General features: G+C 40.8%; 2 protein-coding genes across 5 annotated transcripts in view; one reads left to right on the forward strand and one right to left on the reverse strand.

The window, feature by feature from the left end:
* The first annotated feature begins 1,982 nt into the window (after nucleotides 1-1,982).
* LOC118415311 (ubiquitin-like modifier-activating enzyme 1) lies at nucleotides 1,983-23,864 on the forward strand. Of its 4 annotated transcripts, none has more exons than XM_035819817.1 (27): nucleotides 1,983-2,124; nucleotides 2,749-2,871; nucleotides 5,356-5,423; nucleotides 5,799-5,967; nucleotides 7,481-7,615; nucleotides 7,961-8,067; nucleotides 8,365-8,455; nucleotides 8,949-9,032; nucleotides 9,386-9,434; nucleotides 9,586-9,683; nucleotides 10,065-10,211; nucleotides 11,232-11,408; nucleotides 11,733-11,843; nucleotides 12,024-12,104; nucleotides 12,484-12,639; nucleotides 12,833-12,998; nucleotides 13,434-13,630; nucleotides 15,588-15,652; nucleotides 16,026-16,074; nucleotides 17,867-18,013; nucleotides 18,281-18,355; nucleotides 19,406-19,684; nucleotides 20,469-20,648; nucleotides 21,364-21,468; nucleotides 21,968-22,066; nucleotides 22,454-22,554; nucleotides 22,901-23,036. In XM_035819817.1, the coding sequence occupies exons 2-27, from the start codon at nucleotides 2,749-2,751 to the stop codon at nucleotides 23,034-23,036; spliced, it is 3,195 nt and encodes a 1,064-aa protein (XP_035675710.1). In that variant the 5' UTR covers nucleotides 1,983-2,124. The 4 variants fall into 4 exon arrangements, with proteins under 4 accessions (XP_035675710.1, XP_035675708.1, XP_035675709.1 ...); XM_035819815.1 differs by lacking the exon at nucleotides 1,983-2,124 and adding an exon at nucleotides 2,131-2,283; XM_035819816.1 differs by lacking the exon at nucleotides 1,983-2,124 and adding an exon at nucleotides 2,237-2,378.
* A 403-nt stretch (nucleotides 23,865-24,267) lies between these two features.
* LOC118415312 overlaps nucleotides 24,268-25,974 on the reverse strand; it is a 5,440-nt gene continuing 3,733 nt past the window's right edge. Inside the window, exon 2 of the mRNA XM_035819818.1 lies at nucleotides 24,268-25,637. Coding sequence (XP_035675711.1) covers nucleotides 25,080-25,637 — 558 coding nt within the window. The 3' untranslated portion in view covers nucleotides 24,268-25,079. The remainder of the gene's footprint in view (nucleotides 25,638-25,974) is intronic.

The raw sequence follows: 25,974 nt of genomic DNA on the forward strand, positions 1-25,974 counted from the left end.
TGCTTTAAAGAAACTATTTCATTGTTTTGATATTAAAACAACACCTAAAAAGCATTTGTACCTGGATTTCTAGTAGATTTGGCCACGAAGCAGCGCGCGCCCCGCCCCCTTACTTTACGCATTGCAAGCTCGTGGGCCTAGCGGCTTGACGGGAACTATTTTCAAATTACATATATTTTGGAATTTTTCTTGGTTCTGTGGTGGTAATAACTTAAGTAAATCGGGGGAAAATGACAACAAAAACGACAGCACGATTCGACTAACTAAAACTGTAGTGGGGAGGGGGGCGCCGATGCGTGACGCTGATTTCCCCACGGCGCGGCGGCGCCTCTCTCTTGCTGCCGGCAGGCGTAAGCTGAACGCAGACTTGCTGGAGATATTTTTAAAATGCCACAATTTTTTGCCACGATTTCCTGCTTTGCATTTTAATGGACAAATTTGCTGGTTAAATGACATTTCTATGGCAAAAAATACGAGGGTTTCAAGTTTTTGAGAACGACGTTCCGAACACCATGTTCGGCGCCAAAGGCACGAAGAATCGCAAGGTAGGTCCGGGGAAATTTTGAAATCTTGACCCACTTAAGAGCTATTTCCTGCAGTTTGAGGGAAATATTTTGCTGACAAACAAAGCTAACTTTAATGGCATTTCAATTAGAAATACAAAATTAAATCCCCCGGACACATTATCACGATGTCGGTCACGTCAAAAGAGATCCAGGGAAATTTGCAAATCTTTACCCTCGAGCTCCGAAACGCCATTTTTTACATTTTGAGGGCAATAGGCCAGGGGTAAATTTTGCTGGCAGGCTAATCTAGAGTTTAATAACATTTCTATTAGTGAAAAAGGTTTTCGAGAGCGTCATGCACAAGCCCCGCCCCCTCCCCTTTCGCATTTTCACTGTGTCCCGAACGCCGACGGGCGATCCCTTGCGGAGGTCCAGAAAAATTTTGACATCTTGACCCTCTGAAACGCCGTTTCTTGGATTTTAAGGGACAAATTTTGCTGGTAGACCAAGCCAATTTTTTTTGCTTGGCCCTCCCCCCAAGTCTAAAAAATTTTGCTAGGCCCTCCCCCTGGCTCAATATTTTTTTGCTAGGCCCTAGCCCCCGCCCCCCCTCCCTGGCGACCGGCCCTCCCCCCTCACTAAATGCCGTACGGCCCCTAAAAACCTTCCTACACTTTAGTCAACCCAAACGTCAGACAAGACAGTCTCACCCTTTCTACTACAATATTCCTCTAGGCAGAACACAGTACAGACAGATGTCATTCTTTCCACAAACTGTGTCCGAGTGGAACCTGCTTCCTGCAGAGATGGTGACTGCCCCATCCGTTGGAATCCTGTCAGGGAGCAATGTGGCGAATCTACACTAAGCAGTTACAGGTAGGACTCCCAAGACGTAACATTACTTGAAACTACAACAGATCATTTTACAGCTGCTTTGCACAATCTTTTAAGTGTGGCAGAAACATCAACAAGATGATGGTGGCCACCTGGTGCGAGCGCGGATGTCATCCAGGCCCAAACTTTTTTTTTTACATATGATGTATAAGAAGGTTCAAACTATAACTGTGCTAAAATCAAGCACATTGATTAACCTGTGACTGTGAGGTAATGGTCACCTGGAGTGAAAAGGTTTTTGAGGGCGCGCTGTCCAGCGCCGAAAGCCGGGGCCAAGGAGGCTCGGAGAAATTGTGACCCTCTAGACCCTTTGAAACGTCATTTCCTGCATTTTCAGGAGCTCTATCTGGCTTTTGACTTTGTGGGTCTAACTTGTACGAAAACTTTCTTGGTAAACGCTTAATTCGGGATAACAAATAACGATTAACGTAAAACGATCGTGGTCAGTGTAAATCAACCGTTAACGTTATAACGCCAATCATTTCATGTAACGTTAAACGATTTTGTTCACTTGCAATAAGTCCCATGGGCAAGCGACATCTTACAGTTTCTGCACAAACTGCATCTGGTGCCATGTACTCCTGTCCTGATGAAATACAGTAACGGCATTGATGCATTTCCGGTCTCGGAAAATCACATCCTGACAGCAAATGTTACTTTTAGTCACTCATTGTGTGTGAAGGCCATCTTCACTCGAGAGCGATCAGTATTCCTCTGAAGTCGGGTAACGTCTTATGTTTTGCTAAAAACTGCTGATTTCTGCGTTGCCCTCTATCTTCAAGTAAGGAGAATGTAAGGTTGAATCAGTGTATTGGCGGCAAAATTCAGTCCAGAACCTGCCGTGGCCACCCTGGGGTGCCGATGACCACGTTCCCACTTGAAGGTTGCGTGCAATACTGTTTGGATGGATTGCAGATTAGTCCTAGCCTAATTCTTGTTGGATAGACGGCACTGATTTTCGTATTAGATGACAGGAAAGTAAGAATTGTGTTTACTGTGCCAGTGGTTTCGCAAATTCTCCCGAGCAGAATTGACCCACGTGTGTCGTCACGGGGTCCGGCCGCCATTGCACCGGGACAACTATTGGGCGCCTCATAGCTAGAAAATTCTACCATTTTTCTCAGTGATTTTTAGCCCAAAGTGTCACGTTAACGTTTCTTTATCTACCAGAAATCTCTTACTGTATAATCTGTGGGGCCAAGCTAGCAAAGGACGTCTCAGAAGCTAAGAATACGTCTTTATTGTTGTTGCCCAACAACTGTGCTTTGTCATTGTACCAAATCCGCCCCCCTCCCCACCACTTTACTCTACAATATCAGAAGACGTTCACGGTTTGTTGAAACTGTAGATGTCTAGTGGTTTGGAACCCACCGCTGGGAGCCTGTCACCGCCGAGTAAGAAGCGAAAGACTTCGGGAACCACGGGGGCCAACTGTACAACTGAGAGCACGGTCGCTGTTCAGCCGAACGACGTGAGTATCGCTGTTGTCCAAGTTACGCTCACTTGCTGTCATAATTTACAGGCCCTTACAGATGGTACACACCAAAATTAACATGCTTCAAATTTGCTTTATGATGAATTGTGGATGGCTGACAACGCTTTACGTTAAATTCACAAAGGCTGTCAACTCTTAACACTAAATTCACGAAGGCTGTTAGTTAGAACAATAGAAGGAAGTTTTTTAGAAAAAAAAAATATTTTGTTTCCTGCTTCCATGATGGACCCTAGAAAAACCTGCCATCTCTAGCCTTTTTGGGGGGTGTCCAAAAAAAAAGGCTTTAACCCTTTTTATTGGACCCAGAAGTCTGATAACAACTTCAAGAAATATTAGAACTACTTTATTCTTTCTAGATTAGCTAAAATACATTAAAATTCATAGCTTTTTTTGTGTGGAGCAGCATCATATTTCCCATCAGTATTGTCCGTCAAAACTTGTGAATGTGCGACACCCCAAACGTTGGTCCATTTCGCTACAAAAACATTTTGCTGTTTTCGGTAGAGTCTTCGATGACCAATGAGCATGTGTGTTAGGCCTACGAAAAAAATGAACATCGTGTTTCCTGTTTCCCTTCCTGCTGTAGACCTGCCGACCCTAGACTATTTTTTGGTAGGTAGTGGAGTCACATGGTTTCCAGTTAGAATTTTCATTAAGCTTTCTTCTTTTCAAGTAAAAAATGAAAATTTTAGCCAATTTTACCGGGATGTCCCACGAGTTATTATTAAAAATCAATGTCATACACCCTTGAAAAGGAAACAGTCGTCTTCAGCCCCAACTAGGGGTGGTCGTGTGCAAGTGGTTGCCCTCGACAAGTTGCTTAATGTTTGTGCCTAATTGGGAAAATTTCAAGACTATCAAAAAGCAGTCATCTTGAGGCGATAATTGTCTTATATATATATATATATATATATATCAATATCTATCAGTGCTATTTCCGTGCATTCATTGAAAATCATTGAAGCGATAGTGCTAGTTAGAGATTATTGGTGTTACAGATTTAAATTCTGATGATGCGGTCCTTGGTTCGCAGTGCTCAAACAAGTTACAAGGTAATCATCATCATCATTCATCCTCTTGTGAGGTGGAGCAGACGAAGTTAGTCCTCCAGAACTACTTGCCTTTCTTCGCAGAGAATAGCTCTTGCCCTTCCAGCCCTGTTTCCTCCTCAATGAATTTGTTGTGCTTGGGCGGCCGACTCATCTCTTAGTGTCGGGGGACCACAACAAGAGTCTTCCAGCTGGTTCGTTGGCTCGAGCCACACGCCCCTCAAGGCACGGTCGACGCTGTTTCACTTTTGTACAGACTTTTGGTAGTGATCCATACAACTGTTTGTTGGTACTTGTAGTATGTTTCCACCATGGTCTGTTGTAGAGTACACGAAGCATCCTCGTATATGTGCCATTCAGTTTTTGGGAATGTTACTTGGTCATAAGCCAAGATTCTGATCCGTACAAAAGAATTGTTTCAATACATGTCTGAAAGAGTTTTTGTCTTGGTTTGTTTTCTGATGGGGGATTTCCAAACTCTGTGTAATGAGTGAAGGGCACTCCATGCCAAGGCTATCCTAACGTAATGTTCATATCATGGCAACTATCAGTGAAACCACCTAAGTATTTGAAGTCGGTAACCCGCTCTAAGGTACCGTGTCATCGGTAGTCATCTACTAGTTAAAAGTAGACTAGGAGTTATTGGATTTAAGTGCATAAACTTTGTCTTAGAAGAATTGAGGTATAACCCTATTTTTTGGCAGGCAGTTTCCACTTTAGTGAGAAGGTTTTGTGCAAGTTCTATTGAATTTTCCAATTCCAGGAATTTAGACAAAAATGCCCTTTGCATATACATGTATTTCATGTATTCAGTGATGGCTAGTGCTTGTAAAGTTTTGCATGACATGTGTCACATGATGCATCGTTGTTATTTCTGTAAAACATTAAATAAAAATGTAGTTCTAAAACTCACAACGTGGACCTTGTAACAAGGTAAAAAGACATCTCTGATGACCCGGTGTACAATGGCTGTAGTAAGTTTTCAAATATATGCCTTATGTACTCAAGTCGCATTGTCTGTTGATTCTTCAGTCTGTCCTTCTATTCTAACAAAACTATTCGAAAAAAGAACAAGTTGTACAAACTGTCAACTTGATTTATTCTATATCTTTAACTGTATGCATTTTATGGCCTTCATAATTCATTACGTATAACAGTTAAACCGGAAAGTGAGTGAGTTACATATTGTACATAGTGCCCCCCTCCCCCTCGACATAGGAAAATAGCATCTCAGTCCACAATTGAAGGGTAGCTGGGATCAACATAGTAGAGTCTGAGAACAGTACAAAACTCCACATTTAACAAGAAGTGCAGCATAATGAACTATGCATTCCATGACCTTCATGAATTATTACTTATAGATATTATTGTACATGGTGCAGCACTATAATATAGAATTGTTATGTTTCAGGTGGAAATGGCTAGTGCAAATGGAGCAAATGAAGAAGGCATTGATGAAGGGTTGTACTCCAGACAGCTGTAAGTACAGACCACTGCATTTCCAATCTTGGCTTAGATATTGCCAAAGATTGCTAAGGTCAGTTATTGTATTACTCTGAGTCGTTGCCATACTACTTACTCAACAGATAAATGGCTGAACAAATGCCTCTTTGTAGCTGAGAAATTCCTATTCAACCAGTCTAACTGACAAGAAACATCAAACTGGTGAAAGCTTGTTCATAACTTGAGAAATTAGCCCGTAACTCTTGGCAGTCTCATGGTATGGTCAGCGTTTAGGGAGTGAAAAAGTGCAGTTTAAAAATTTTGTGAAGGTAGATATTTTGGCAATTTTTAAAGAAAATGTAGGGCATGTAACTGAAGATACTAATCCCTGTTTTTTTCTGTCCATGACAGGTATGTACTGGGGCACGATGCCATGCGCCGGATGGGTCAGTCCAATATACTGATCTCCGGCATGCGAGGACTGGGAGTGGAGATAGCCAAGAATGTGGTGTTGGGAGGAGTCAAGTCTGTCACCATTCATGACATGGGAGAAGCAACTAAAGTGGACCTCTCCTCACAGGTCAGATGACCCATCATTACATTAGGACCAAGTAAATGCTGTGGATAATGCCTGTGGCAAATTTATTTTGGAATCTCTTGTGGCCCTGATAAAATGAGCATATCTAGGCACTTGTAGCAGGTCATGGCAAAATTGTGGATTGCAAAAATTTGATGCTAGCATTTTGCCAACTGCCTTAGCTTTACCTGGAGGTATCCGGGATGTAGAAACATGCCCTTTGTGCATGCTCAGATAGCACCGGCATAGGGTATTCCCCAGAAGAAAATTGCATGGCTGTGCAGGGTTTGCATACATGCATAACATATGCAAGTTTGTGCATGTAGAGTTGGTATGTAAAATCGTGTGGCCGTGGCCGCGTTGGACAGGTGGCCTCAATAGACTATTTCTTAAGGTATTCAGGTTGGTTAAATTGGCATTTTGACCTTCCATTGTTTTCTCATTAATGAATTAAGAAAGAATAGAGCCGTAACGAATATTGATAGATGGGCATGACAGAATTTTAAATCTGATTTTTTGGGGGCCATATTGATGACGTCATCAGGTTTTATTGCTCCTAATTATTATTTTTTTCAATGACAAAATACAGCACTTTGGTACATACCACTGCAATGAAACTATGTTTTTTATGTGCATAATGATGAAAGCTACAAACCCACGGTTGCGCAAATTGATATCTACTAATAATCTGTAGTATTAGAAAATATTAATTTTCATCTAATTAATAAAAAATCATTTTTTTAATAACTACAGATAGTATGTAGATATCAATTTGTGCAACCGTGAGTTTGTAGCTTTCATCATTATGCACATGAAAAACGTAGTTTCATTGCAGTGGTATGTACCAAACTGTCCAAAGTTCTGTATTTTGTCATTGAAAAAAATAATATTAGGGGCAATTAAACCTGATGACGTCATCAATATGGCCAAAAAAATCAGATTTAGAATTCTGTCATGCCCATCTATCAATATTCATTACGGCTCTATTCTTTCTTAATTCATTAATGATAAAACAATGGAAGGTCAAAATGCCAATTTAGCCAACATGAATACCTTAATGCTTAGATCAATGGGAAAAATCCAAGGGACGGACAAAAGGCCAGGTGGTCGCTATGCAAAGGTGGCCGCTAATACAGGCTTGACTGTATAACATTAGTTATATTGGAGGAAAGGAACCGTAAACTTTTAAAATGATAATAGTGTCCCCGTTCTAACTCTAATTAAGTGGGTCAAGATATCATGTACCGGACAAAAACTCCAGCAATGTAAAAGGGATAATATGGCAAAAGACACATGGTAGTAGGATCTGAAGATCCCCGAAAGAAATAGCTTAGCAGAAGATGGGAGAAGACATCCACATGGTTGGGTCTGTCTGGTAATCAGTTCTTTCACAGGCTAAAACGCACATGGTAATGGATAACACCACCAGGAACTATGTATAATCAACAGCCATCATATTGTGGAGACCATCTTTCATTCCCTTGAGCATTCACCTTTATTTCTCATCTTGTTGTAGTTTTTCCTGACAGAAGATGATGTCGGCAAGAACCGTGCTGAGGCAACTCAGCAGCATCTGGCAGAACTGAACAACTACGTACCGGTGCAGTCTTACTCTGGAAAACTGTCTGAAGACTACATAAGCAACTTTCAGGTGACCACAGATATGTAGTACAATGCCCTGAAAACTTCGAACATATAGTATTCAGTAATATGTGACAAAGTCATCAACTTTAGAGGGATATTTTGATGGTAATTTCTGATTTAAAGTCTAGTCCAAGATTAATTGCTGTTGACAACAATTTGGTCGAATCTTGTTAGATAGAAAAAGACTATGAAGGCCTTGTTCATTTGTTCAGCCACTTGTGATCATCATCATCATACATGCGGTAGTTTCAAATTCACGGTAAAGCGGCCGCCGTGTAAACCGCGAACATTAAACCACTGCGAAAATTTCTGCATTTATAGTATCAGAAGTTGACATGTTTTTTTGTTGTAGGTGGTTGTCCTGACGGAATCAAGTTTGGAAGAACAGCTGAAGCTGGGAGAGTTCTGCCATGACAAAGGCATCAAACTGATTGTGGCCTCTACAAAGGGCCTGTTTGGGTACGTATTGTCTTCAAAACTCTTACCTTACACAAACTTGCTGCATTTGCAGAAGAGTAATAAAACATGCAAAGTCACTGACTCAGTGTCTGTAAAATACAGTTTTAAATGCTGGTGTTAATTTGGTTTTTGTTAAAACTGTGGTAAGACTTTTAAAAGATAGTTTCATGGTGTTGTGTAATAAAGCTTTTGCTGTAAATTAGTGTGTTGACAAAACTAATGTGTAACTCGATAAACGTGCAACTCTACAATAACTGTACAAGAAGAGTTTACCCATTTTTTGTTCACTAATTCCAGGCAAATCTTTTGTGACTTTGGTGAAGACTTCTTGGTGTCAGATCCAACAGGAGAGGAACCAGTGTCCTGTATGATCTCTGCCATTACCAAGGTTGGTCATTTAGTTGTGTCACTGTTCCTGCTTTGTCTGATCCCAGTTGTTGGATTGTCACTAGACTGCGTGGATACCAATGAGATGATAAAAATTGTACACTATATTACTCGGTATCTTGAAAAGTTAAGGTACAAGATTCCTGCTCCAGTCATAGAAATGGCGAGACTAGGAAATGCTTGTAGTACCTTGAAACATGTGTATGGTCTCCAAACAATGTGGACAACATACTGTGCTGTTGTGCATCAATTGAGATTTCTGTTGGTTTGTATAGAAACAAACTGGAGAGAGAAATTGTTCAAAATGTCATGACACTGCTGTCGTTTTCATCTCAGTATCTCAGTGCTGGATTAGCATATATGCCCACCATTTAATTGTTAAAGTAAGAGTGGAAAACAAAATTGAAGAGCTAGTTTAAAAGTTGTAGTCATTATCTACAATGTATGTGTTTGGTCACAGTAACAATTGGTGGTTTCCCGACATGTTTGTACAGGAGCAGGACGGCATTGTCACAACCTTGGAGGAATCACGACATGGACTAGAGACTGGAGATTATGTAACCTTTCAGGAAATACAGGTCAGGGTGGCTGCAACAGTCAAGTTTCTTCTTCTTGTACTGTAATAATGTACCGTAATGTACACGGGGTTCAAATAGCCTATAACAGAATACAAGAGTCAGTGATTGAAGTTTAAAAAGAAAATTCAGTAACATTATCAACATTTGTAGGGAAGACAACTTTGAGAGGTATTGTGTCTTTCCCACCAGTCGTTTGTTTCTTTTGTTGTGAAGTTTTAATAGATAAGTCACATTCAGTCCGTGTTTCATTTTAAGGCATTGTATCTAGTAATGGTAGACCCAAGTCAAGGTTCTAGTTGTACATTGTTTATTGTATGCCATATTGACTTTGTGTTGGTACACCTTTTGTGCAGGGGATGACAGAGCTGAATGGATGTGAAGCCAGAAAAGTTAAAGTCATGGGTAAGTTTTTTCTACCAGTCCTTGATAAAATCATGGGTCATTGAACCCAGTAGGATAACCAGGATAGGTCGTGATGATTTGACAATATTTCAACAGTAATCCTTCACTGTTCTACATGTAGAAGTGAAATAAGTTGACCCTTTGTTTTCAGGTCCTTACACATTCAGTATTGGTGACACTACTGGTCTATCTGACTATGTCCGAGGAGGCATTGCCATGCAGGTCAAACAGCCCAAAACTCTGAATTTTGTAAGTATTTCCATGTTCTTTCTGAATATGTAGATGATTGACGGATATTTCAATTTTCTGAGGTTGACAGTTATGTATGCCTCTGAAGCAGTTTTAAAGTAAACATGCTTAATTTCCCTGAGCTTGTATTAAGTTGATTGTCCTTTTGTCACTTCTGACAAATAACTTTGAAGAGTAGACATAGGATATAGTAAATTTGATAACATAACCTTTCTGTATACATTGTATGTAATGTTATCCTAGTGTTGCTACTTCAACTCAATGATCTTTTTCCATTGTGTGATGAAGGATAAGTAACGTATAGATTGATATCAAATCAAGGAGTCACCATCTCTCTGTTGTTGGACAAATCTAACCAGCATCCAAATCTGTTTCCATTAGAAATCCATAGGAAAGTCCCTAACAGACCCAGAGCACCTGATAACAGACTTTGCCAAGTTTGATCGCCCAGCTCAGCTGCACCTAGGCTTCCAGGCTCTCCACAAATATGTGCAACAAAACGGCACCCTGCCCAAGCCCAGGAGCCAGGCAAGTCTTCTTCTGTGTTCTTCTTGTGCTGGCATGTATAACACCTCTTTCACATGGTACAAGTCAAGAAGATGTGAACAGATGTTTATCACTTTTGGCATGTGTGTAGGTTGACAACCTCATTTGCATAATTAATGCAGGTTAAGGTTTCAGAACAGACTTTTTATTTTATTTTGGAGGTCGGCAGACACCCTCAGGCTGAAGGGCTGCAATTCTGTCGATGTTTTTTTGCTTCTTTCCGCTGAACTTCTTAATACAGTAGAAGCTGTTAAACTGCACATTTTTGCCAGCATATTTGGTGCGATTATCCGGGTGGTGCAATAATGCAAAGTTAGCCAACTGGACTTCACCAACACGGGAGGGGGTTGAGAGGTGGGTGTGGAATTCAGAAACATTTACACAAAGAAACCCTCCAAAATTGTGTAGTTATTAACTTTATTTACTCATATTTGAGGACAAGTAAGAAATGTAAATGTTACTGTATACATTACATCATACTGTGCACTGTGACATGTTAATGATTATGGGTCAGCCCAAAGCAGTGTTGCCTCTAATTGTAATACTGGGACAGGTTTGACTGCCAGCACTTTGGTAGTAACGTACACTGTACTGTACTACAAATAGATGATGGTTCAATCTCTTCTTCTGGACAATATCAAATTTTATTGAGACGTTTCGAACGACATCTGTCGTTCTTCATCAGTGAAATAAAAATAAAAGTTTACAACTCTGCGGAATAAGGAATACTTCTTACGTTCTAAATAAACAAAAAAGGTAACGGCTAAGGTGTTCTAAACGTCTGAATAAAATTTTATATTGTCCAGAAGAAGAGATTGAACCATCATCTATTTATTACATTCCTGGATGTCTAATCTTCACAAATGTACTGTACTACGTATCCTTTTTCTGCTCAAAAGGCGCACTACATGTACGTCTGACTTGTTGGCTGATATCAAACTACAGTCAGAACCCTATTGGTCATTAAGAAATTAGATGATACATCCTTGTTGATCCCACCAGGCTGATGCAGACAAGCTTGTTGCTGTGGCCAAGGAGCTGAATGCTGCCTCCCCCGACACTACAAAGGTGGAAGAGATGGATGAGAACCTGCTGAAACAGTTGGCATTTTCTGCACAGGGTGACCTCAGCCCCATGAATGCCTTCATTGGTGGGGTCACTGCTCAGGAGGTCATGAAGGTAGGTGCATCAGTAACATTATTGTACATCAGAAGGTGGTATTGAAGGATGGCTCAGCCAAAAATGAAAATAAATAGAAATTAAGATATGCACCCCAAATAAAGTATGCACCTCTGATTCTGGACATGTCATCAACAGTTCTGTAAAATGGGAAAACTCAGGTAAAAAATGCAACCCTTCTCCCAATTTTGCACATTTTGCACCTGCTGAAGTCAAATGTATGGTGTCTTCTGTATTTCCAGGGTAGTTTTGGCATAAAGTCTTCTGTCTGCCATATGCTGTACTTTTGTGTCGCTTGTCTTGATGCCTATATTTGTGTTTCAGGCCTGCAGTGGTAAATTCCATCCTATTGTCCAGTGGCTGTACTTTGATGCCCTGGAGTGTCTCCCAGAAGGAAATGCTGACTCTGTCTTGACTGAAGACTCCTGCAAGCCTGTAAGTAGTTAAGTGCTCTGTTACAAAGATTTTAAGCTTAGACGACAACCCTCGTCTGTCAACTATTCTGTAATGAAATGCATTCTGTTCAGTAGATTTCTTAGGTGTGTTGGTGGTAGGTATTCCAATTGAATGCTATTGAGCCAAACTTAACCTTTCAATGTTTCCTGTATTGTGCAGCAAAACTCCAGATATGATTCCCAGATTGCTGTCTTCGGTGCTGACTTCCAGAAGAAACTAGAATCACAGAAGTACTTTCTTGTAAGTTTGCATAGTTGAGATAAATATTTTTAGTGTTATATATAACTCTCACTCTCTATCCGGTTTATCGTCTGTTGTTCCCCAACCTGTGGGGGTTAGACATAAGACTTTAGATGTTAGACATCACACTGTAAGAAAATGAAATACTGTGATATTCGCATGCTCACATCAGTTTTTGGGTTCCCAGAGGATGTCATCCATATAATGACATCAACATGGTCAATTAAAAGAATAGAAGAGACATATAGAAAACATGTTATTTTTATAGACTATATAGCTTAACTGTTATTCTACAGATTATATACCTGTAATAGGTACATTATAAATGAAGAATATAGAATGTAAAGAATGCTGTAGTCCTAACAATATTTGATTGCAGGTTGGAGCTGGAGCTATCGGTTGTGAATTGCTGAAGAACTTTGCCATGATGGGGTTGTCATGTGGGGAGGGGGGCATGGTGACTGTGACAGATATGGACATCATTGAGAAGTCCAACCTGAATAGGCAGTTCCTCTTCAGATCCTGGGATGTTGGGGTAGGTGGAATAATGTCTTTGCTACAATGTTATTAATGAAAGAGAAGAATGTAGATATTGGATGGAATGGTAGTGAGTTGCTTGAAATTAGCTAAAATGTCCTGTAGCTGTCTGGAAAGTTTGATTGTTCTGAGCTGCATCAATTTTCTTCAGTACAGAATTTAATGAGGAATGAATATAATTAACTCCACAGAAATTTAAGTCAGACACGGCTGCTGCAGCAGTCAAGAAGATGAACCCCAACATGAACATCACGGCTCACCAGAACAGGGTCGGGCCCGAAACAGAGAATGTCTACCATGATGACTTCTTCGAGGCCTTGGACGGAGTTGCTAATGCCCTGGATAATGTAGATGCTAGTGAGTACACTTTTTGCACATGGTGCTCTGTCTACATGTTGACAAAGGTAGAAAGTGTTAGTTAAAAGGTGGAAGTACATATACTTGAGTTTATATAGTAATTAGGCTGCATATCAGTTCAGTTGTAAAGTGGCTTTCTGCCCATCTATGAATGTGGGGAAGTTGGAATATGTCTTTGTGGCTTCTCTTAACTTAGTGCTTTCAGTTTGGTTGAATGAACACTTGGCAAATAAAATGTTTCGTCTTTCACTGCTTTAGATGTAAAGTATTTACAAATTCTAAAGAATAGGTAACAGATTTGGTCATTTGACTACGTATATGGTTTTGGGTCCCTGCACATATTAACATGCAATACTGTTATCATGAGCGGTATTAGAGCACATGCACATGTATGACCTGCTAACGTGTAACTCCCCTCTGCCCACCTGTCCATAGGAATGTACCAAGACCGTAGGTGTGTGTACTACAGGAAGCCCCTGCTTGAGTCGGGTACCCTGGGCACCAAGGGGAACGTGCAGGTGGTCCTGCCACACCTGACTGAGTCCTACAGCTCTTCTCAGGACCCACCAGAGAAGTCCATTCCCATCTGCACACTCAAGAACTTCCCTAATGCCATCGAGCACACATTGCAGGTGGGAACAGTTGTCATGTGTCACTGTATTCATCTGTGCGTGTTCGTTTTAGTCCGGAGATTTAGACCTATAAGTCCGGACCTGAGTAACTGAAGTGAATGACTTACACAATTGAAATTTTGAAAGAAACTAAACCTCAAATTAAACTTAAACTTGTTTATTTTATTGTGTTCCGAAACTTCCAACTTGTGTGCACATTTCTCTACAAATTAGGGCTCTAGCGTATTGTGTGGAATTCCCCTTTAACTACTGAAATTATTGCATCTTAAGTTACATTTTGTATTTGCATCATGACCATACATGAACCCAATCTGGGGATATTCTCTTTGAAAGTTTGAAACTAAACCGATTCCTGCAGTTGCAGAAAATGCTAGTAGAAAACCCAAAACATACACTCAGTGGCTCAAGAGCTGTACATATATACCACTCAAAAGGCATGCCCATTGCAAAAAAATGATACTAAAACCAGAACTTCCAATGAAGTACCATAACAAGCCACTTGGTGCCCAAAATCTAATTGTTTCAAGGTCTAATCAAGACCTGCCCACATACCAAATATGAATAGAATTCATCCAGGCCTCCTAGAGTTATCTTATGCTGGTTATCCACAAACATACACAAAAATGGTACTGAAAACATTGCCTTCTTGTGAAGGTAATTACTCAACAACATGTAGATAAAATAGCCATTATGCCCTGTCCTTGTATTTGTACAACATGCAGTCTTACCCATCGCTTCAACATTTTTAGGAAATGCAAAAAATTATCATTTTGGACTTGTGAAATGATGCATACAGGTGAACACTAAGGTGCAGTCTCAATTTTCTAAATGGCTTAGATGGGACTATCAACTACAAATGTAGCTACAGGGAATGTTGATCATCATGAATGAATGATTTTATTTTTGTAAAACATTGCAGCTTGGTAGCTGAATTGCGAGTTACATTACAATAATTGTGGGTTATCTCCACATACATAAATTAGAACAAACATCGTGAATAAAACTAGGCTATTGAATCTCTGCATAAATCTGCATACATGGTATTCCGACAGTTTAGTACACAAAGATATTGTTTGAAAAGAAGCTAGGCTAATACAGACGTACTAATAGTCTCTAACATTGTACTAGTAGTCTCTAGGATACACTTTCGGACACTAGTGGCCACTTGCATACAACAAATCTAATGCGCGTGGAATGAAGGATAACGCATGTCTTTTAGTCTTGCTTATCATTTTTGCACAATATGGTCTTCTGCTACGAAGACCGTAGTGAGTGACCGCGGACCTGGTTAAGAATGCCCAGAGAGGAGAAGACTCATCCTGAAGGATATGTTCTAGAGTTCTCAGTGTAGCTCTCTCACGTCTACTAGCTAGTGTTGGGATAGAGTCAACAGGAAATCCAATGATTCTCATACACCGCTTTTGAACAGATTCAAGAGAGTCCGAAAGATGATTTGGCAATCCTCCCCACACAGGGCTCGCGTACTCGAGGATAGGTCTAATAAACGTCAGGTAAATCTGGGTTAGGACGTCTACAGAGAGACCCGCTTTCTTAGCGATGCAAAGGTAGTAAATCCTCAGTCGGACTCTGCTCAGCATGTATTGTATGTGAGCATCCCAGGTGAGGTCATAAGAAATGTGGACACCAAGTAGCTTGAAGGTGGTGACCCTTTGAATCTCATTACCAGCTATTGTAGGATGGGGAGGAAAGGGTATATTGGCCTCTTTCCTGGTACTGATTACCATGTCCTTGGTTTTTTTGCCATTTGCTGCAAGGGAGAAAGACTTGCCCCATTCATCAGGGTATCAAATACTTCTGAACACTGATGGCTAGCTGGGAAACCTGTCAGGAAAGTTGTAAATCATTTCTCTTATAAGTAACAATCCAGTGGCTCTGTTGTGTCTTTCACATTATCTATCATGACTGCTGATGTTTTTCTCTTTTGTTTGTGTTAAAGTGGGCCAGAGATGAGTTTGAAGGTCTGTTCAAGCAACCTGCAGAAAATGCTAACCTGTACATCACGTGAGTAAAAATATATGAACATCTTACTCCAGCTTGTAGCTCATATTCTTAGTGTCATATAATGTGAAACTGCATGGCCAATATTTTTCTCATGGCATTCTGTTTTTACAAAATGTATTGTTACTTCATGTGAAGTCAGGAGAAAAGTACCTGGGCATTACTGGCAGTTTCTTAACTGTCTTAAAACAAGTGCTTTTGAAAAAAAAAGGTGATAACACAGTTGTTAGGCCCACGAAAAAAATGTTGTTTCCCGACAACCCTAGAAAAACCTGCATGCAAATAAGTAAATCACCAACCATCACGAGTTGTATAAAAGTGGTAGTCTGTTGTATCAGGAACAGTTGTGGCTGAAGGTTTATATTCTGACTTTCAGAGATCCCAAGTTTATGGAAAGAACTGTCAAATTACCAGGAGGGCAGCCGGTAAGTCCTTCCTTCTTTCTGTGGTGTCAAAATGGAGCTTATCCAGTTTGTTGGTTGTGTCAAGGAGGTTAAAGAAAGAGAGGAGAGCGTTCCTATTGTTCCAATTTGCCGCGAGTGTGAATCACATCGAAGTGCTAATTACCCCAATCTGCATCTCGCCAGGCTAGCGTGGGCCTTTGTTTACGAGTCAGTTTCAACATCACTCGTCCAGGAACATCGATTTGGGGCCGGGATTTCAGCGATTTTGAGCATGATTCTCATTAAATACAGCGCTACTTTTACTAAGGAAACAGATATCAATAGTGACGATACTTCGCCGGAGGCAAGTGCGAGCATAGTTCCCCACGGGCCACAGAAATGTGTGTAACAACAAGTCACGCGGTGTAGAAGAACGCTGGGTCGGCTTTCATAGCCCAGGACACATGGAGCTATTTGTAAGAAGCTTGAGAAACGCTATGCAACTTTATTTTCAAGTCTGTCAAATTAAGATATCAAGCCATCTGTGTAAAAAAAAATGCGTTCATCGTGAGGCAAAAATTCCCTCAATACCGACAAAATAAATTTCCTCGGAAATATCATCTTGCTTCCCATCATTGCCATGAACATCCACGGAGCCCTCAGAGTACAAAATTCATGCATCACGAACAGCAAAAATCGATCGCAAACAGCAACAACAAATACTTATTTGGCACACCCAAGCCCACTACTATCGTTGAAAAAAAGTCTCTTTTGCGGGGCAAGCGTAATAATTTTTTAATAGACACATGAAGTAGAGAATCTTGTTCATAATTCTGAGACAAAAAAATCGGGGATACAGCGACAAAAATGCCTGTAAATTCACTCAACTTGGTCGCACAGCGCCGAAACAAGTATCGACATGATCGCCATCTTGGTCTCTCCACAACAGTACTGTTTGCACACGTCACCTTCGCTTCCCAAATAAGGAAATCCGCGGAAACTGCGCTCATCTCGCTCGCAGTTCGGCAACCCTCGGTCGTCCTCGGCCGGGATCGCGGAGCATGACGTCATGGCTGGGCTCATGTGATTGGCTGACACGTCCGGGCTCATCAGAAATGGCGGGAAACCCCGCGGCCATCATGGTCATCAGAGACGCGCCGCCGGATAGCGGAAACAATGGGCCCGGAGGGTCTGAACAATAGCGCGCAGTGGGGTGTTAATGACTGAGCTCTCTCCTGTGATTCTTTAACCTCCTTGGTTGTGTTGAAAAAATGTACCCGTCCATTGTGTTATTTTTAATCGTATGATTATTAGAAGAACTGAATCACGATATGCGCAATGTTCTCACTATATGTGGTAAATACATTGTAGTAAGTGGACTGATGATTTTTACAAAATAAACAGACCATAAAGCAATGTGGCATTTCCTTATACTTATGCAAAATACATTCAAATTTTTACATGCCCACCCAACTTGTTTTTTGTGCCACATCTACATGTAAATATAAGGAAATTAGACTGATACTCACAGCAAAAGACAGAAGCTTGAGTAGCTTTTAAAGGCATCCACCATTCTTTGTCAACTCTGATGGTCACGGGACGTGCATGATCTTTAATTGAAAGGTAGCTAAAGACCAGCCCCCCCCCCTACCCCCCCCCCCCTTAATGTTATGTGCCTCAGATACTCTGTCCTTTGTCTGTATAGTAGTTGGGGCTTATGAGGCTTGTGTTACCTGCTTCAGAGACATTGATTCTTCAGGGTAAACCTGTCTGTATTTGCCAATCCCCTTATTTTATCTTTGATTGTTGATTCCTGCTGTTGGTGTATCTTCAGGTGGAAGTGTTAGAAGCTGTGAAACGAGCCCTTGTTGATGACCGGCCTGCCAAGTTTGAAGACTGTGTGAAGTGGGCCCGCCTGCACTGGCAGCAGCAGTACCATAACCAGATCAAACAACTCCTCTACAACTTCCCTGCTGACCAGGTCAACAAAGATATCCGTATATTGAACTTACATTGATGGTGATTACATTTTGACGGAAGAATGCAACTTCATAATAACTGTCGTTGCTAAGGGATATGCAGTTGCTGTATGTTAACTCTGTAGCCTGTTTACATGAAGGTGTTTCTTATCCTATTGTCATTTTAGCATCAATATATCAAGTCAGAGCAGTATTCTCTGCTTAACCCACCTGCTAATTTCTGTGAGTTAGCCAAATCCTCTGAATCTGATTTTTTTCTCGTCCTACAGTTGACCACTTCTGGAGCTCCGTTCTGGTCTGGACCAAAGCGCTGCCCCCATCCACTTGTTTTTGATGTTAACAATGTAGGTACACTTTACGTCGATGAAGGTTAGACATCCAGGTAGTAAGATACACCAAAAAGTAGTTACTCAAGCAACTGGATATGGTTTTGGAAATGGTCAGATGTTTCGGATAGTATCCACTATCCTTCATCAGTGACACTGCACTGTTCATGGACTGGAATTCATACAGGTGCTATTCTATGTGAAAATGTAATGTGCCTCTGTCCTTAATATTGATTGGTTTAATGAATCTATCCTGAAACTGTTTCCAGGGTTGGACTAGTTTTCTTAAATTCACTTGTCCTATCAGGCAAGCACATAAAAAATTTAATTGCCCAAAATTAAAATGTCACTTTTTTATACATTTTTACTTATTATTATTATTACCTCTATTTTTCTATGTTGGCCATTGCTTGATGTCATGACTGTAAAAAGTAAGAAGTCTCAATGAAAAAATCTTACTTACCATGGGGCAAGTCGGGCAGGCACTTGCCCGATCAGCACTTTCACTTGCCCTGGACAATAGGGCTAGTGGACTTGTCCAACCCTGTTTGTAAAACATACATGTATAAAGAATGTCTTCATCATCATCATCAGTCGACGTGATCAAACATGTTCGCACATGTTTACACACGGCGGGGTTATACCGCCCCGTCTTAAAAACTGCTGAAGGAGACTCAGAGTTCAGGGCTCCAAATACCACCTGCATATGCAGGTTAGTGCAGGTAAAATTGGAGCTGTGCAGGTACTTCTGATGTCTACCTGCACCTAACCTGCACTGGTCCATGTACTGGGTTTTATACATAAATGTCCTATAATATAGGTTTGTATGGAGTGTTATAAGCTGCATTGACTGTTGCCACCTATAAAGTATAAAAGAGAAAATAGCAATGGTTCCTGAACAATATTAGTATGATCCATACTTCCTAAATTCAGAGTGGTGCAGGTAGAATTCATCTGGTGCCAGTTATTTTCAATGTTACCTGCACCAGTGCAGGTAGGCAGAAAAAAAGTATTTCCAGCCCTGGTTGATGAATGATGTATTGAATGTTATGTCTGTCTTCTCTCCAGAAAACACACATGGACTATGTGGTATCTGGTGCTAACCTGCTAGCACAGTGCTACGGTCTGAAGGGAAGTGTGGACAGGAAGTACATCACAGACCTGCTGAGTAAACTCCCAGTCCCAGAGTTCAAGCCCAGGTCAGGAGTGAAGATTGACGTGACTGACGCAGAAGCCCAGGCCTCAGCCAGCTCGTTTGATGATGATCAGCTGGAGACAGTCAGGAACTCTCTGCCTGCTCCTGAGAGCTACAAGGGCTCCCAGATGACTCCTTTGGAGTTCGAGAAAGTGAGTTTGATTAAAAATCTGATGTATGACATCAAGTGGTCCTCCTCTAGATCTGTCCCTCTTATGAGCTGAATTCTTTGTACAGCATCCATGGTGCCAAAGGAATACCAAGTTTTTCTGTCAGAGCAACTTGTCCTGAGGATACTCGTCTGGAAAATTGTGACATTTGTAATCTGTTGTAATGCTATCTACTGCAAACAAAATGTAATGACTAAAGCTAGTTTCTTTGGCAAATAAGGCAGAAGAATAGCCCCGTTCATACTAAGCCTTGCAAATCGGATTTGGAGCCCAAACCACAAAAGCAGGATTAATGTGGCTCCATCTGAACACCTGAAGTCACATTGACGCTTTTTAAATCTTCTGGTAGTTACTTTCCATATGGCTTACACAACTTGCAACTCAATGTAATTGTGGCCGTCATGTGGCCATCTGAAAATTTGGGTATTTTCCACGCTAAACCAGCTATATATCGCAGATCCTTTGGCAGACACGCTACTAGAATTGGCAAGTTTTGTGTCTGAGACGGGTAGATTTCTTTGCGAGTGTGGAAATTCAGGGGAAGCTCAAGGAAAGGTACAGAAACAAGGAAATGTACATTAATAATGAGGTGACCGTGCGCTGAGGAAGGCTATGCAAAAACATGGAAACCGTTCCATACAAAGATTTACCTGATTCCGATTTGCAAGGCGTAGTGTGAACGGGGCCGTATGGAAGCCACAGTGAACTTTACACTTGATACAGAACCTTGTGTTAAGTAGATATTAACTGCCATACCTATTAACAGGATGATGACACAAACTTCCACATGGACTTCATCGTGGCTGCCTCCAACCTCCGTGCAGAGAACTATGACATCACCCCTGCTGACAGGCACAAGAGCAAGCTCATCGCTGGGAAAATCATCCCTGCCATTGCTACTACAACATCCCTCATCACAGGCCTGGTCTGTTTGGAACTGTACAAGGTGAGGTGAACATCATCATAAACAAGTGCAAAAAGAAGATTTCAGAGACGTCATACTTCAATGAAATATTTAGAGCCTTTTGAAGATTAATTGTTATGTTTACCTTCATCGTTTTTACTATGTTTCTGCTTTTGCAAACAAAGGCCAATGACCTGTACCAGACACCATGTGGTGTTCAATTACATAATGTAGCAACTGGCAGCCAGGAGAGAGCACATCATACACAATGAATTTGTTTGAGTAAGACTAAACAGAGCAATTCTTTGTTACCGTAAGGCAAGACCATTTGAAAGTCAACATAAGATAAATTATGCACTCTGACTTTTGCAATGACTTTCAACACATTTATGATTTTGAAAAGTTTTAAAAGTGTGTACTTTTATTAAGAAAATACGGTAATTTATAATTTACATCTCATTGTGTTCATCTATGTCTTAGGAACCCACATACCAAAGATAATGGAATTCCATTCTTCCTTTGTTTTGTTATCCTCTAAAAACGATTGTAGCCTCCCCTGCACTAGGGCCCAACCTACACCACTTCTACATCATAAACTATCTGCCACAAAAAATCTGGACATGACATGTCCAGGACAAGGGGAAAAACATGTTCTGTACCATGGTCACACATCAGCAAAATTGACCTTCAGATCAAGGAGATTTGAATCAAGTTCAGTGTGTTAAAGTGGAAATCTGTTCTTTTCCCTGTTGCATAGATTGTCAATGGAGCAAAGGAGTTGGAGACTTACAAGAATGGCTTCGTGAACCTGGCATTGCCCTTCTTTGGCTTCTCAGAACCAATAGCTGCTCCTTCAAACAAGGTGAGACTGCTGCTAATACTGTATTATTGTACATTACACAAGCTCACTCCTTGTTTGTTAGCATAAACAACATGTTCCAACTGAAATGGAGTCTCCCAGGGATTCTAGATGTGCTTGCTGTATTGACCACTTATGACTAGGCCTGTTTTTGTAAGTTAATGTTTTCTTTGACATCCCAGTGTTAAGATAGAACAAGCCTTAGCATGGAAGTTCAAGTAGAATTAGTTGTTTCCCCAAGGACAGTCATGAAAACATAGGAAAATAATTATATACTAGCTATTGTGTTAAGATCATTGTTGTCCTGCATGTAATGCACTGTCAGCAAGCAAAACTTTTTTCAATAATGTTACCCTTGAAAAAAAATCCTGCCATACAGTGTCGAACGTGTATAAAATCATGGGAACATGGTTCTTTAAACATGATGAAGACAACAGTAAGCTGCTGAAACCATGTGCACATGTCTTTAAGGAACATGTTATGTTTCCCTGTCATCCTGCAGTACTATGATAAAGAATTTACTCTGTGGGACCGGTTTGAGGTACAGGGAGTGCAGAATGGCAATGAGATGACCCTCAAAGAGTTCATTGACTACTTCCAGGTTGGTCAAAATGTTTTCTGTTAGAACTTACATTTTCTTGTTTTTAGTGCATTTAAAGAGCATTCGTAATGCCATAGTCTGTGTGCAACAGTCTTTTTCATGTTTGAGTAGAAGTTTTGGGGTTGCAATTTTGTCATTACAATCATAGTGTCACAGTTCTGTTAGTCCCAGACTTGTGCATGCTCTTAAAGTTAAAAGTGCTTTGAAATCCCTCATACGTGACACAAGTTCAATAGTCAGTAGTGCCTTTGGAAAGCAGAGCCACATAAATTTTCTTAAAACCAGAACGAATGCAAAGATATGCACGCAGCACCCCCCCCCCCAACACACACACACACACATAAATAAATACATACATATACATTGTATTTGATGTTTCTACCCCAGAATGAGCACAAGCTGGAGATAACCATGCTGTCCCAGGGTGTCTCCATGATCTATTCCTTCTTCATGCCCAAGTCCAAGCTGGATGAGAGACTTGCTATGAAGTAAGTTACAATGTGACCCATGTGCTATTATTTTTTTGTTTCTCTTGACTGTTGGCTTGCAGATCTTGATTTTCTTGCTTTTTACTTCAATTCACAATACATAATTACCAATTAAATTGCTATTGTCATACTGAAGTATGTACATGTATGCAGTCACCTGGATACCAATTGATTTGCATTCTCCTTATTGTTGAGTGAAAGATGAATATCATTGTGTCTTCATGACAGGAAATAGGTAATGTTGGTGTCTTTTGGTCTGATTGACAACTGGTATGCTTCTCTGTAGCATTAAGTGGGACTGTGAGTTAAAGCATTGTTGCTTACACCATATTTCCTGTGTACACAGAATGTCTGAAGCTGTGGTGAAGGTGTCCAAGAAGAAGATCAAGTCCCACGTCAAGGCCTTAGTCCTGGAGCTCTGCTGCAATGATGAGGAGGGTGAGGATGTGGAGGTCCCCTATGTCCGCTACACCCTGCGTTGAGCCGTTCTTCTCCAGAGCTGGTCTGAGCAGTTTGTCTTGTAGCAGTTAGTCCAGCACAACAACCTTATTATCTCCCCAAAGTATGATGCTATAAATGGAAGATAACTGCAGAAATATCAGGCTGATCTTATTGAATACTGTAGTGTGGACATGTTTACATTAGAGATCTGCTGCCTGTGAGTTGTACTGTTGAAAAATCACGTGTGGTAACTGCAGATGCTAGAATTAAATGGTTATATACTTCTGTGTGGAGAAACAGAGAAAAAGAAGTGATATGTACCTTTATTGATGTATGCAAGCTGAAATGGATTTCAGGAATCTTTCCTCACAAAACAATACAAATATTGAGAAACATTGTTTATGCCAGCAACTCTCCTATGGAGAACAATCTGTAGTCAGCTACTGTTTTGTTGTGTCTGTGTGTTGACAGATCTCATTGTATTGTATACCGATATTTTGGTGCAATGAAGTAATAATCATTCCCTGTTGTACTGCTGTCCAAGATGAATTTCGCACGTCGTTTTTTCTTCAGACTTGGCTTTAAAAGCTTTTTCTTGAAATAACTTATCTGTCAGTTATTTCTGAAAATGGAGAGTTAAGGAGTTGCAAGGGGAAGGAAGGATTTCCATGGTCATCTTTGTTGAACTCATTAGTCTCAATTGATGTCTTTATTGAACACTTTATGTATCTTCCCTTGTACATCACTGTGCACCATTTATCCAAAGACAAAATAGCTTGTTTGACACAACAGAGGCTGTTCTCAGTTCTGACAGAAACTGTCCACACATCAGATTTCTAACCAGGGTTATTAAAAGTTTGCACAATTCAGTGTGTTTTCTGAATTTGTTTTACTATTTTGTTACAGTCTTCTCTATCAATCTGTTATCCTGACATGGTAGTTATGATAAATTATTTGAGTTGGTTGAAAGGTGCATTCACATAGTCTAGCCTAACATTTTTACTTTTTTTTACTAGTTGCAGATGTTGACACAGGATAAGTCAAGAAGGAACGAATGAATTTTCATGATTTTTACACTAACGCAATGGTATGTACATTATGCTAATTAGTATATGTCGTGGCTAATTATTTCAGTTGTACTAAATAAAAATTTCATTCTCATTAAGATATAGATGTAACAAGGTTCGAGAGGAACATTGTGGATATACAGCTGCATGCAAAAATTATTCACCCCTTCACATTTTAACCATTTTGACAAAATGAGGATTCTAATTCCAGATGAAAAAGTCAAAATTTATTTCGTAGTCCATCCAAAATCACAACTTTCACACAAAGGCAGGTTGCAAAATTATTCACCCCCCCCCCCATAAGTTTCTGTCTTTATCACTTTGTACAGAACCTCTTAGCTGCAATATCATGCTACAGATGGAACAAGCTTCTGCAGCACTCATTGGGACTTTTTGCCCATTCATCGCAGTCAATGGTCTCCACACACACACACACATATAGTAGTACAAAATCCTTCAAACATCTGATGTAGCTTACCACTAACCGTGTTGTATACACGGCTATGTCTAACTGCTGTGGTGGCACTGCATTACATGGTAATGATAATGTCTTCAGTTACAGGAGTCCCTGAAGAAAGTCCACGTTCTTTTGTGGTGTCAATTAAGTACCTTCAAAATACACATTATGTAATACTGACTCCGATCAACAGCGTCTAGATTATATATCTCAAACATGAATTATTTCACAAGGAGTTGATATAGAAATATCCTAAAGTGTATCCATCAATGCCATCTCTTACAGCAAGGCTTTCTACTGTCAGCCAAACGGTAGCCCCGCTTGCTTTTTGAGGTCACCAGAGGCCCCGATCGGTTGACAGTGGTAGCTTCATTTCTTTAAAGTGTCCTTTTCAGGTTGAAAGTGATAGAAATTAAACCAAATTAAAAAAGCAAATTTCCAAACACCAGCTGTATTACGCCAAAAAGTAGTTACTCAAGCAACTGGATATGGCTGTATTAAATTGAGAAGATGTCCACACCCTTTTTTTTTCTACAAAGGTAGGAATAAAGCCTCAATAATCAAACTAAAGTCGCCGTCTGTACATCCAGCTCCAACATCCACTCGCACTTGCTCCTGCGCTTCACCTTTGTTTGCCGTTCTCTGATTGGTTGACTGTCTCTATACCTGACCTTATCAGCGCTCATGGCAGGTACTGAGTATGCTCTCCGCGGGGGGAGAGGGGGAGGGAGTGTTCGTGGGGGGACAGGAGGGGGAGACGTGGGGGAAAGGAGCAGACCTTGTGAACTCATATCGGAAAATGCGGAGTCCATTGAACAGTCCGAAACCGACCTGTTATGTACGGTGTCTGACGCGGGTTTACATGACTCAAGCTCGGAGTCGTTAGAGAAAGTTCTGGTCCCCTCATGGTCCTCGGGCTCACACAAACCGTCCAACTCCTCCGGAATGGCGATAGGTTTCCTCGTCCTGCACTCCGTCAATAAGTCCAGATTCTCCTCGGCCAGGAAGGACAGGTCTTGCTGAGAGGCTTCTTCAGAGGCACATTTCAGGTCCTGGATGGTTCGGAACATGCCCTGCATCTGTTCCGACAGAGAGTCCCCGGACATCCGCAGTTCGGCCTGAAAGCAACAAATAAGCAAAATGCATTGGTCTGGTAATTGAATTATGTTTAAAAGAATGTTTTCCTTCATTTACCGTTTAAGTTACTGTGCACAGGCATGTCGTTACAAAGGCATATAGAACGTGTCCGCCCTCAGAAGGAAGCGGTATAAAGCACGCTTACAGGAGAATGCTGTGAAGCTTTCTATCAATGAACACCAACTGTCACATCATTGTGTCCTCACTTTCCTGCGAGCGACGCCCTTTGAACGTCAGTAGGTGAGGGGTTTGTGCGGTGGGGTGGGTTAGTCTCCAAGCAGACCCTACGGTGCCTTGATAGAGATAGTTTCGAAGTTG

This window comes from Branchiostoma floridae, chromosome 5 (genome assembly GCF_000003815.2).
Source record: "Branchiostoma floridae strain S238N-H82 chromosome 5, Bfl_VNyyK, whole genome shotgun sequence".
In the NCBI taxonomy this organism is placed as follows: domain Eukaryota; kingdom Metazoa; phylum Chordata; class Leptocardii; order Amphioxiformes; family Branchiostomatidae; genus Branchiostoma; species Branchiostoma floridae.

Coding starts and splice junctions, on each gene's coding strand:
- LOC118415311 (XM_035819817.1), top strand. CDS start 2,749: ATGTCTAGTGGTTTGGAACCCACCGCTGGGAGCCTGTCACCGCCGAGT. Junction 11,844..12,023: donor CTGAAGACTCCTGCAAGCCT/GTAAGTAGTTAA, acceptor TGTATTGTGCAG/CAAAACTCCAGATATGATTC. Junction 15,653..16,025: donor AATGCTAACCTGTACATCAC/GTGAGTAAAAAT, acceptor TCTGACTTTCAG/AGATCCCAAGTTTATGGAAA.